At 41.5% G+C, this 12,135-nt stretch overlaps 1 protein-coding gene across 1 annotated transcript in view; it reads right to left on the reverse strand.

The window, feature by feature from the left end:
• Window positions 1-12,135, reverse strand: part of LOC144593884 (uncharacterized) — a 222,433-nt gene that overhangs the window by 150,922 nt on the left and 59,376 nt on the right. Inside the window, exon 9 of the mRNA XM_078400009.1 lies at window positions 3,742-3,795. Coding sequence (XP_078256135.1) covers window positions 3,742-3,795 — 54 coding nt within the window. The remainder of the gene's footprint in view (window positions 1-3,741; window positions 3,796-12,135) is intronic.

A 12,135-nucleotide genomic window follows, 5' to 3' on the forward strand; every position in this document is an offset into this window, starting at 1 on the left:
AGGTGGGGTGGAACAAAGTCTGGCAAGTGATAGGTAGATACAGACAAGAGGGATTTTGAATGGGGTATGGGTGGACAAAGGCCAGGTATGGGAAGAAGACAAAAGGCTGTGAGATATGGAGAGAAGAGGCACGAAATGTGAAACCAGAGAATGGATATTGGTGGAAAGGGATGTGAGAAGAAAGGGGTGTTGTTGGTTTGCTACCTCAAATTGGAGAATTCAATGTTCATACCACTGGGTTGCAAGCTACCCAAGCAGAATACAAGGTGCTGTTCATCCAGTTTGCATGTCATCTCACACTGGCAACAGAAGAGGTCCGGGACAGAGAGGTCAGAATGGGATAGGACAGGGAATTAAAATAGTTAGCAACCGGGAGATCCAACAGGCTTTGGCGAACCAAACCCAGTGTTCAGCCAAATGTTCACCTGGTCCGTGTGTGGTCTCAATATAAAGGAGGCTACATTGGAAGCACTGAATGCAGTAGATGAGGTTGGAGGACGTGCGTGTGACCCACTGTTTCACTTGGAATGCTGCTAGTGTCCCTGGATGGATGTGAGAGCGGAGGTATAGGAACAGGTGTTTCTTCCAGTTGCAGGGAAAAGTACCTGGGGGGGGGGGGGGGGGGGAGTGGTTTGAGTGGGAAGGGATGAGATGAGCGAAACAAGGACGTTCAGAGGGAGTGGTCTCTGTGGAAAGCGGAAGGGCTGGGAATAGGAAAATGTGTCTAGAGGTGGGATCACATTGAAGGTGGCGGCACGGTGGCGCAGCGATAGAGTTGCTGCCTTACAGCGAATGCAGCGCCGGAGACTCAGGTTCGATCCAGACTACGGGCGCCGTCTGTACGGAGTTTGTACGTTCTCCCCGTGACCTGCGTGAGTTTTCTCCGAGATCTTCGGTTTCCTCCCACACTCCAAAGACGTACAGGTATGTAGGTTAATTGGCTGGGCAAATGTAAAAATTGTCCCTAGTGTGTGTAGGATAGTGTTAATGTGCGGGGATCGCTGGGCGGCGCGGACCCGGTGGGCCGAAGGGCCTGTTTCCGCGCTGTATCTCTAAATCTAAATCTAAATGTTGTGGAATGATGAGATGAACGAAGGCTGGTTTGATGAAAGCTAAGGAGCAGGGGAACTCTATCCTTGTTCTGTCTGGGGCGAGGCGGAGTGAGAGCAGAACTAAATGTTGGGTGTATAAATTCCCTGTCCTAAGATGATTTTAGACCCTTTGAATTTCTGCGTCCCAGTAAAAAGAGCAAGATATTTAAGGAAAAGACATAAGAATTGCTTTGCTTTATAAATATAGTGTATATCCATTGTGTTAGCTCATTAAATTTCACTGTCATGTTTTCAATTATATGCAGTGTCATTTAGAGAGAGTGGGTTCTATATATTCTTTCTGCTGTCAAAATTAAAAAATGATTAAATGAGACTTTTAATTGCGGCAATAAATTAGTAACCAATGCCTTATTACTCAGACCATGGTTGAATAGTGCTGTTTTATTTCACCTGGTAATCAATGGTGGAAAAGCATTCAGAGCAGCAGAGGATTACAGGGTTAAATATAGATGGGAAAGAATTACAAGTCATGGAAGTAATTACGTCAGAAATCTAGCCAGAGTAAAATGGTTTCAAAGAAGCCTGAGTCTTTAATCCAGCAAACATCACAGGTTACTCACCCATAAATGAATCTTTATTTTATTTGATTGTTCCTAATTTGTGAGAATGTAGAAGAGCTCCTTTTGTTGACTATTGGGATGGCACAATGGAGCAGCTAACAGCTGCTGTCTCAGCTCCAGCGGCATGGATTCAATCCTGACCCCTGCTGCTGTCAAGTGTGAAGCTTTGCATGTTCTCCCTTGACTGTGGATTTCCTCCCTCATCTCAAAGACATGCTGATTGGTCAGCCAATGTAAAAGTTGCCACTATAAATTAACCCTCGAGTGTAAGCAGGTGGTAGAATCTAGGGATGGGGAGGGGGAATTTATGGGAACGTGGAGAATAAAATGTAGGATTAATGAAAATGGGTGTGTGATAGTTGGTGCGTAGTTGGTGGGCTGAAGGTCCTCTTTCTGATCTTTATGACTGTATCCTATGATTTACTAAAACAAGTTATCTGCAGCTCTTTTCATGATGTTGCTTCAGTAATTTTTGACTGTGACCTTGGGATGAATCTCAGTTACAAAGCTTGGGTCCATTGAGACCAACAGGTTAATTGCTGTACAGTGCATTGATTTTAATCTAATTGTTACCAAGGTGAGTAATGTTCCAACAGGATAAAAATTGGATTTGGCAATTGGTGAATAATCTGCTCTGCCTAGTTAAAGCCCATGAGGCAAAGTGGAAAAATTGTCCTGTGGTCTATGCACTACACTGGCATGTGGTTGGCTGTATGCCACATAATCTTGTCAACCTAGAAATAGAATCTATAATGAGTTCTCAAAACAGTGTTTCTATGGATACGAAACAGCTAGATTATGATAATTTCCTAAATAAAAAGTTATCTGTATGTGAAATGGCAGCATTGGAATATTATGATATGGTTTCTGATAATTTATTCTTGATGAGAACCTGTTTCTTCTTTGATATTTGTCACACAGGGCAAGCAGTCTGAAGAAGGGTTTCAACTCGAAATGTCACCCATTCCTTCTCTCCAGAGATGCTGCCTGTCCCGCTGAATTACTCCAGCTTTTTGTGTTTATCTTCGAATCAAATAGCAGAGATGCTTTTGAATCATACCTACAAATGACAGCTGTTGGACAAGGAGCAGTTCATCACTGCAACACGGGAACTCAAATCACTGGAGCTCACTGTAAAACAGTGCAGACCTCAATCAGATGAGGAGCCTTAATGGAAGGAAACAGGCTCACCTGAGGGGTCCTTAAAGGTTCAGGCCTTACCTACACTATGGTTGCCGAACCTGACACAGAGACCAGGATGATCCAATTTCACTGACATAGCAAATTTCCCAGCATTGCCTTCTACTTTTTTGGGGGAATGGCGAGTCACAGTTTGAATCCTCGCCCCGTGTCCACAATACTGTCACAGTTTTCAGCTGAATGTCAAAGAAGAAGGGTATTTGTAACCTTGCCTGAAGGCCATAGATGGGAAATTCAACCCCTTGATATTAGAACCCCTATAGCTGCAATTGCAGAGCTGCAATTGCACAGCTGCTAGGGAGGCTTCATGTCGGGAACGGATTATAGCTAAATGTCACTCTTTAATTTATCGCCGATTAATACAACAACCCCATTATACTCTATGTGGAAAAACCTTTTGATTTTCCACCGCAATTAAAAATAATGATAAGTGCCGTCTTATCATTCAGAAAATAATTATATTTGCAATTTACAGCTTTCCTCAGAAACAAACCAAATATCTTAAAAGTATACATCACTTTGCTGACACACAACATAATTCACTTCAATCACATAACTAGAGCCTGTCCATTGTTGGATTATTCAGCAGCTGTATACCCTTGTATATACTGTACCTCTTCAAGATATTAAATAATCAGTTTCCATGTTGGAAATGAGACAATTATCTAAATTTCTAATTTCTAATTCTTCTTAAAAGTAGGAAAAATAGACCTGCATACTCTTGATGGTTTTTTTCATAATCTCAGGGCAAAAGTGGTGCAATTGTAGATAAAAGTCATTGTTGTAATTTAGAAAATGCAATGTCCTGTATGTACACTTGAGAATCAACAGACAGCAATTTTTCATTAAAAAAAAATCAAAGATCTTACATCTCTTCCAGATAAACCATGTGGCCCAGCATCTCCAAGATCTCCTTTCTCACCCTGAATAGCGAAAAGAAATTAAATTACTTAGTGTATCAAAGCTTCTAGATGTACACCATCCAATACAGAAAACACAAGCTTCATTTATTTGCTCAGGGTAGTTTATTCAACAAATTAGCAAATCAAGTTAAATACAACAAATGTGTTGGTGCTTTTAATTCTTTTGGTGACTTTTCTCCTAGACATTGGTTTCTACTTACAATGGGACTAATGGTATACATGCTGGATATAATCTACCTAAATTCCCCGATAAGATTGGAAAATGCAAATGTAACACCACTGCAAATGTACACACACACAACAGAAGGGAGACAAAATACAGGAAACTACAAAACTAGCACTTATGGAGACGCAAGGAATTGCAGATGTTGGTTAACAAAAAAAGATACAAAGTGCTCGAGTAATTCAACAGGTCAGGCAGCATTTCTGGAGAACATAGACAGATGACGTTTCGAGCCAGGACCTTTCTTCAGATTCTGAATTCAAATTTATGGATTCTATCCATGATCTCCAGAGATGCAGCCTGACCTGTTGAATTACCCCAGCACATGGGTCTTTTCTTTAGCTAACACCTATTGTTGGAAGAATAGTAGAACCTGCTGTTACGGAGACAATTAAAAGGACATTTAGAAAATCATAAGACAATCATGCAAATTCAATGTCAAAGTGATATTGTGTTTGACAAATTTGCTGGACTTTTGAGAGGATATAATAAAGTGGATAAAGGAAAACCAATAGAAGTGGTATACTTGAATTTCTAGAAGGCATTCAGTGTGGTGCCACAGAAAAGGAACATGAAAAATCATGGGGCTGGCATGGATAAGGAGTTTACTAACTAACAGGAAACAGAGAGCGAGGGGCCCTGGTGCATAAAGAATAAAGAATCTGCAAAGATGGAGCAAGTAGTTAGGAGGGCTAATGGAATGCCAGCCTTTATTGCAGGACAGCTTTGTGCTAGCTGTCACAGGTTGTTCAAGGATGGTTGGAGACTTTGGGGCAGGAGGCACTCAAAATCTTGTGCACCAAGAATTCTCTAAAATGAAATTTAGATCTGGACCTCTTTAAGGCAAATGTGAATGTAGGATGCATGCTCGGGCTTTCAAAGGCCGTCTCCACAGAGATTTGTAACATTCTGTGGAGTGACTGTCCATGGTGCTCTCCAGCTGGGCTGCAGTAAATCTCAGCTTCCTGGCCTCAGGTAGCTCCCATTGATCAGTCATACATCAGTTTTCTGCTGACTGTAGCATTACACCGTTCACCTACGCTCCATAATCATGGATAAATGGTTTAATGTACTTTGATTTCAGTGAAAAGCAAGTTGCATCTTAACAACTGGGGTTTGCCAGCATTGTCAGCTCTCCAAGATGCAAGCTCCTGGTGTAGTAACAAGAGCTCCCTGAAAAGCCAAGAGATCTTCACCAATCGAAAGGGCTTCCTTGCCCTAATCTTACAAGAGATTAATTTTCTCATGGCCAATGCATTGTTTTCTCGGGGGTCTGATAAATACTTAATTATTGAGTCCACACTGCCCGCCACTCCAGTGCATAATCCTGTTTGAGGTTTGCATCTAAGAAATAAGGGTGACAGAACACTTGACCAAAACACAAAGTGCTGGCGAGACGCAGCAGACCAGGCAAACGTTTTGTGGAAGATTCCAGCATCTGAAGTCCCTTGTGACTACACAATCCTTGTGACTTGTGGCTTTTGATGACTTTCTGTTCTCCCTTCACTGCAACTGAGCAATGATGCGACAGCAGCCAGTAACAACTGGAATAGTAGTAAGAATGCCACTGGATTCCTACAAATTACATTTTGCTACTGACATCAGTGTGAAGGCATCCTGCAATACATATTTAATGGCTGCAGGTACTTCACTGCAGTGGACCCTATGCTGCATATCCTGGACAACTGGACACAGCCAATTCCAAGGAAGACTAGCTGAGAGACTTGGAGACTGAAAGCCTGAAGCACAGTCAGAGGCTCAGCTGAAGCTGTAAGGCGATGATGGCTACAAGGAGGATGTTGTTGAAGAGCATCGCCTGCTGGGTCCTAATCTCACGTGCAGGGGGCAAACAATTACAGGCACAATTACAGAGTCTCTCATTTAGAGATGATTCACCTGAAACCTCTCCACCTTTATTTAGTCTCCCTCTAAAGTAAATAATTCTCTTCACCACACCATTCCAATAAACTCTAGAAGGTGCCAATTTGCACCCCATGCAGTTTTGTAGGTCCAACTGCACTGCTTGTGAAGGAATTAATTCTCCTCCCATTAAATCCTGATAAATGGCAACTTGCTAAATCCACTCCTTTCTCTGCACACAATCCACCTTCTTCAGAGCAGCTCCTATATTAGGGCCAAAGGCCCTAACCTTTTGCACCATTATCACTGATATAGCCAATGTAGCTGTGAGTACACACATGTTAATATATTGATAAATGGACATGCAAAGGATGAAGGAATACATAGCAGGAGTAGCATTCAAGCCAAAGGAGTCCATTCACTATCAACAACGATGAAGAAGCCCTCCTAGAACTAAATTGGAGTCACGATGATCAGTCTAAGCTAACAAAATGATTTACATCCAAATTACACAATGGGAATCTGCAGGTGAAATCTCAGCAGAAGAACACAAGAAATAGGCTAATCAATCCTTCTTGACAGGCACGGCATTAGTTACACTTTGCATCATGTAGTGCCTTGCAGTGAGGCACATCTTTTTATTGAAAAGCATCCTTCATTGCTAGAAGCCAATAAATGCGAGTTCCACCTGGTTATCCTGACAGGCATGCTATTAGTGTAGGAAAGAACTGTAGATGCTGGTTTAAATCGAAGGTCGACACAAAATGCTGGAGTAACTCAGCGGGATAGGCAGCATCTCTGGAGAGAAGGAATGAGAGAAGGAATGGTTTTTTGGTCAAGACCCTTCTTCAGACATGCTATTCAGGCATGCTATTAGTATCCTTCAGATAATACTGGATGTGCAACAATGCCCACAGCTGCCATACTAGTGTGACTCCCCTCCGCATGTGCAAGAGATAAATCTGAGAGGCTGATTGGGCACTAAGGATAAATGTAACAACCTTTTAGCAGACAAGATGAAATCAGAAATCTCAGCAATAATATTCAGATTTATCAATATTCCATCAGTTATAGATTGGTAATTAGAAGGCAGATTGGTAAAAGAAAGTAATGATAAAGGATCTGGCTTTTGATAAAAGCAAAATCCATACAACATTTAAGGCACACAGAATCAGCCAGAAATCCTTGGATGGATGGAGTGTCCAGAGTGGTGCAGTGGTTAGCATGGCTGCCTCACAGCTGAAGTGACTTGGGTTCAATCCTGACCTCCTGTGCAGTCTGTGTGGATGTTGCGTGTTCTGGAGGGCACGACTATGATCACATGGTTTTTGTCCGGCTGCATTGGTTTCCTCCACATCCCAAAGATGTTCTGGTTGCTAGGTTGGCTGCTGTAAATTGCCCCCACTGTTCAGGTTGAATGGTAGAATTTTGGGAGTTGATGGGAATGTAGGAAAACAGATTACTGTAAATGGATAGATGATAGTCAGAGTGGACTCAGTGGTCCAAAGGATCTCTTTTCCATCTTGTATGAATCAATGGATGAATCTATACACTATCTCTAGCTGGAAGTGCCTGCTTCTAAAGATTTGATGAGGACTGAATAGGAATTGGCCAAGATTGCTGGATTGCTGGGAATATGATGTTTGGATTTCTCACCAAAGAGCTCTCTTCAATTATGGTAATCTGTTCACAGGTGATGTGCTGAAATAATCTGTCAGCAACACCTTAATGCTGCCAGATGCAAAGAGAATGAAGAAGAGGGGCAGGAAATATGCTCTGGGAGTAGAGAGCAGAAGATAACACCGAGCAGCAAAGTACACAGAGAAAATTGTTTCTGTCCTATTGTTTTGATTAGTTGTTTGTTGCTGTGATACAATATCCACGGCTTATTCTCACATGCTGTTAGTGCACAAAACACATGAAGGAATCATTTTTAGAAAATAGATATGGTATTCTTGTGACATATATAGCATTCAAGATACCACACTGTTCTATTAAATCAGAACATTGAGCATAAATCAATTTAAATCCTCACTCTTAGCAATGATTCATATCAATTAAACCAGACAGCCATTCATACAGCATATGGTATTTATAGTTTTATGTCATTTTAAATCTAAAATTGAATACTTTAAACTAATTCTTTGAAGTACAATAATGAAACAAGAATTCAAAAATGTTAACTTTTATTTCAGACTCGTGCATATTTTCTCAACTATCTAAATCTTTTATACAAAATGGAGCACTTTAATTTCTCAAGATTAAATATTGGACTCTCTATCCAATGTTTAATTTTAGGAATGTGATGTTTACTGCAGTTGTGCAGTCACATGCTGATGATTTTGAGTATATACTTTAGAAGCTAGGCTCTCGCAATCAGAGAGGAAACTATTGACAGACATGGTGGTACTGTATATTCTGCTGTAGAGTTACCCCATACTTCATGGTAGCTTTAATACAAACGTTCTCTCATGTAGAAGAAATGAGTGGACATCCTCACTGTTCCTGACAAAGAAAAACTTAAACAATGAAAAGCAAGCTTTGGAACCAGCTCCACTATTCAATACGGTCATAAGGCGTTTGGCATGTTTGCCTTCATTTAGAAGGGTATTGAGTACAAAAGTTGGCACATCATGATACAGCTGTACAAATTGTTGGTAAGACCACATGAGGAGTACTGTGTGCAGTATTGTTCACCCAACTATAGAAAAGGTATCATTAAGTTAGAAAGGGTGCAGATGTGTTTCACCAGAATGTTACCTGGACTTGCAGGCTTGAGTTATCGGGAAAGGTTGGACAGGTTGGGACTTTTTTTCTTTGTAGAGCAGGAGCCTGGGGGGTGACATTATTGAGATGTACAAGATCATGAGGGACATGGATAAAGTCAGGCTTACAAACCTTTTCCAGGATAGAGGATTCTAAAACTAGAGAGCAGTGACTTGAGGTGAGAGGGGAGAGATTTAAGAGGGACCTTAAGGGCAACTTTTTCATTCAGCGGGTGGTCGATAACTGAAATGAGCTGCCAGAGGAAGCTGTAAAAGTGGATACAATTATGACTTTGAAAATACTTTTGGACAGATATATTAATTTAGTTTATTGTCACGTGTACCGAGGTATAGTGAAAAACATTTGTTGTGTGCTCCCATATCTCTCTGTCCTGCAAAATTCTCCACGTCCTGGTTTGATATAACAAAGGGCAAAACCTCACATATGTCAGAATTAAATTCCATTTGCCATTACATGGCCCATCTGCCCAACTGTCTAGATCTTGCTGTAAAGTTAGATATGATTTCCCACTGTCGGCCATGTCATCAATTTTGGTGACATCTGCAATTTCTGTACAATATTATTTACATTGTCATCCAATTCTTCAGAAGAATCAAGAGACTCTGATGGATAACCCACTACAGATGGAATCTTCAATTTCCTCCTACATGTACAATTTATGGATTCAGAAACAGAGGTGCAAATCCTCCCGAATTGTTCAAAGGTGCCTTGAAATTGGCAATTAATGTTTTGAGGCACTGCTTCGGACAACCCAGGAGAAAATAAATTTCAATTCATCTTAAAGTACTTTTATTCTGTCTTTTCCCCAGATCCAACATTTTTTTTAAATTGCAGAAATTGCTGGAAGTTCTCAGCAGGCACAGAGCATCTGCTATGGAGCGAAGTGTTGACATCCGCAATGAATCATGACTTGTGCAGACCCTGTTTTAGTATTTTGCTCTGAGTTGCTGCTTGACTTTTTAAGTATTTCCAGCATTTGTTTTTGTGTCAGTCATATGAGAGCTGCCAGATTTTGCTTTTTGACATTGCTTCTGAGTCACTGCACTGGTTTAAAAGGATAAATCCTTTCAGACACTATCCTATCAAATCCAATCAGTTTTCAATAGGAATCTGAGGGGTAGCTTTTTCACACAAAGGGTGGTGGGTGTATGGAACAAGCTGCCAGAGGAGGTAGTTGAGGCTGGTACTATCCCAACATTTAAGAAACAGTTAGACAGGTACATGAATAGGACAGGTTTGGACGGATATAGACCAAATGCGGGCAGGTGGGAGAAAAGCTGGGACATGTTGGCCGATGTGGGCAAGTTTAGCCGAAGGGCCTGTTTCCACACTGAATCACTCTCTGTGACTCTAAAACACACATGCTCTCCATTTTCAATCTTGGCAATCATTATTACCCCTCCAATCTGCTTTCATCTCCCGCATGCCAGCTGGCAGGAGCTTGAGGTCCTCTCCAAGTTGCAGCAGACCATGAACTGCTCATAACCTGAATAGTTGGCAAGTCAGAAAGGCCGCCGCGAACCAAGTTCCCAGACTGCGGATGATGCCAACAGCAGCTGGTAAATCCATCCTGCTGATCTCCCAAACACTTGCTCATATGAACGGGCGATACATAAATCGGGGTTTGTAACCTAGTGAAGACCTGTACTCTAAAATGTTAACGTAAAATACACTTTTACCCAAAAAGAGATGTTTCAATTGATTTAAAGCACAAAGGCGCCACAATGCCTACAGAATGACTGTAATTGCAAGTTACATTTGCAGAAATGGATTTTGCTTTTGGATATTTTGTTTATCCATAATTGAATCTGCTTTGTGGTTGCGTGACCATGGTGATTAATAATGTAACATTATCACTTTTGTTGCTCAGTAACAGAGAATTAAAGTCACCCCCAAGAAGGAAAGAATGCTAATAATGTGAAAAGAAAACATGAATGCTGGAATTGCATAACGTGAATGCTCGCATCAGAAAGAGGATGTTTTGTGGTGAGACTTTTTAAGCAGCGTGATGGTCAAATATCACACAATCAAATTTCATGTCGCCATGGTCAAATGTTGCACGATGAAATCACTAGGAAAATGTTCAATCAGAACCAGCAACCCCGGTTAGACTTAAGAAACAAAAGCTAAGATAACAGCCACCAACCAACATCTCCATAGTGCTCTTCTGTCTTCGCAATTTGGAACTCCCAATGATTACTTACACTCATAATCAAGACCTCTATTCTTTCTTATACGCAGATGCTCCTTGACTTACATAAGCGCCAAGTCCCGCAGACCCTTGCGTAAGTCAGATATTACCTAAGTCAGAAACAGAAGTTCTACTGCGTAAGCGTAAATTACTATTTGCGAGGAGACAGCGGGGGAGCTCTGGCGCCAAGATGTCAGTGGGCTTAAAGAATTGCTTATGTAAGTGCGAGCTTATGTGAGTCGCCTATTATACAAGTCAAGCAGCGCCTGTGTGGGTAGAACCCAGGAATATGGGTTGCACGCAAGGCCAAAGGGATCAAGAAGAACAAAGCTGCAGGCAGAAGGACACAAGGTGCTGGAGTAACTCAGCAGATCAAGCAGCATCTCTGGAGAAGATGAATAGGTGACGTTTTGGGTCAAGACCCTTCTTAAGCACTGCATGTCCTTTTGGGTATTAACCAGCATCTGCAGTTCCCAGTTTCTACAAAGATGCAGGCAGATTATGGAAAGATGCAAGAACAACAGGGCAATTATAGTGGATGATTTTAACTTCCCCAATATCGACTGGAACCAGGGGCTTAAAAAAGGGCATAATTTGTTAACTGCATCCAGGAGGCTTTCTTGAAACAATATGCAAATAGTTCAATGAGGGAAAGGGCAGTACTAGACCTTGTACTGGGAAATGAACCAGGTTAGGCGATTGAAGTTTCAGTGGGGAAGTCAGAATTCAGTAAGTTTTAAGATGGTTATAAATAGGAATAAAACTAGATCATCCCCTAGAAATGCTGCTAATTTTAGCTGGTAGCCCGTGATGGTATTCAAGCCCTACTTCAGTCATCTGGCATCTGCATGATTGGGTTGAGGTTCCAACCTGTTCAGGAATTCTCTCTTGACATCCCTGATAGCTTTACAGAGATCATACCGGGCCTTCAGAGAGTAGTAGGTGTCTCGAAAGCATTGTTGAGGGAGGTGGTAGTAGCAGATGCTTCAGCTACAGATAAGAGGCTTTGAGACAAATGTGTACACAGGCAGGGAGTGGAAGAATATGGGATTAGTTAGATGGCATCGTCAACGCAGACATGGTGAGCTAAAGGACCTGTCTTGCGCCATACTGTTAGTTTAGTGATACAGTGTGGAAACAGGCCCTTCGACCCACCGAGTCCATGCTGACTAACGATCACCCCTACACTTGTTCAATGTTATCCGAGTTTTGCATCTTACACACTAGAGGCAATTTACAGAGGCCAATTTACCTACAAACCTGTAAATCTTTGGAAAGT

This window comes from Rhinoraja longicauda, chromosome 5 (assembly GCF_053455715.1).
Source record: "Rhinoraja longicauda isolate Sanriku21f chromosome 5, sRhiLon1.1, whole genome shotgun sequence".
Lineage (NCBI taxonomy): Eukaryota > Metazoa > Chordata > Chondrichthyes > Rajiformes > Arhynchobatidae > Rhinoraja > Rhinoraja longicauda.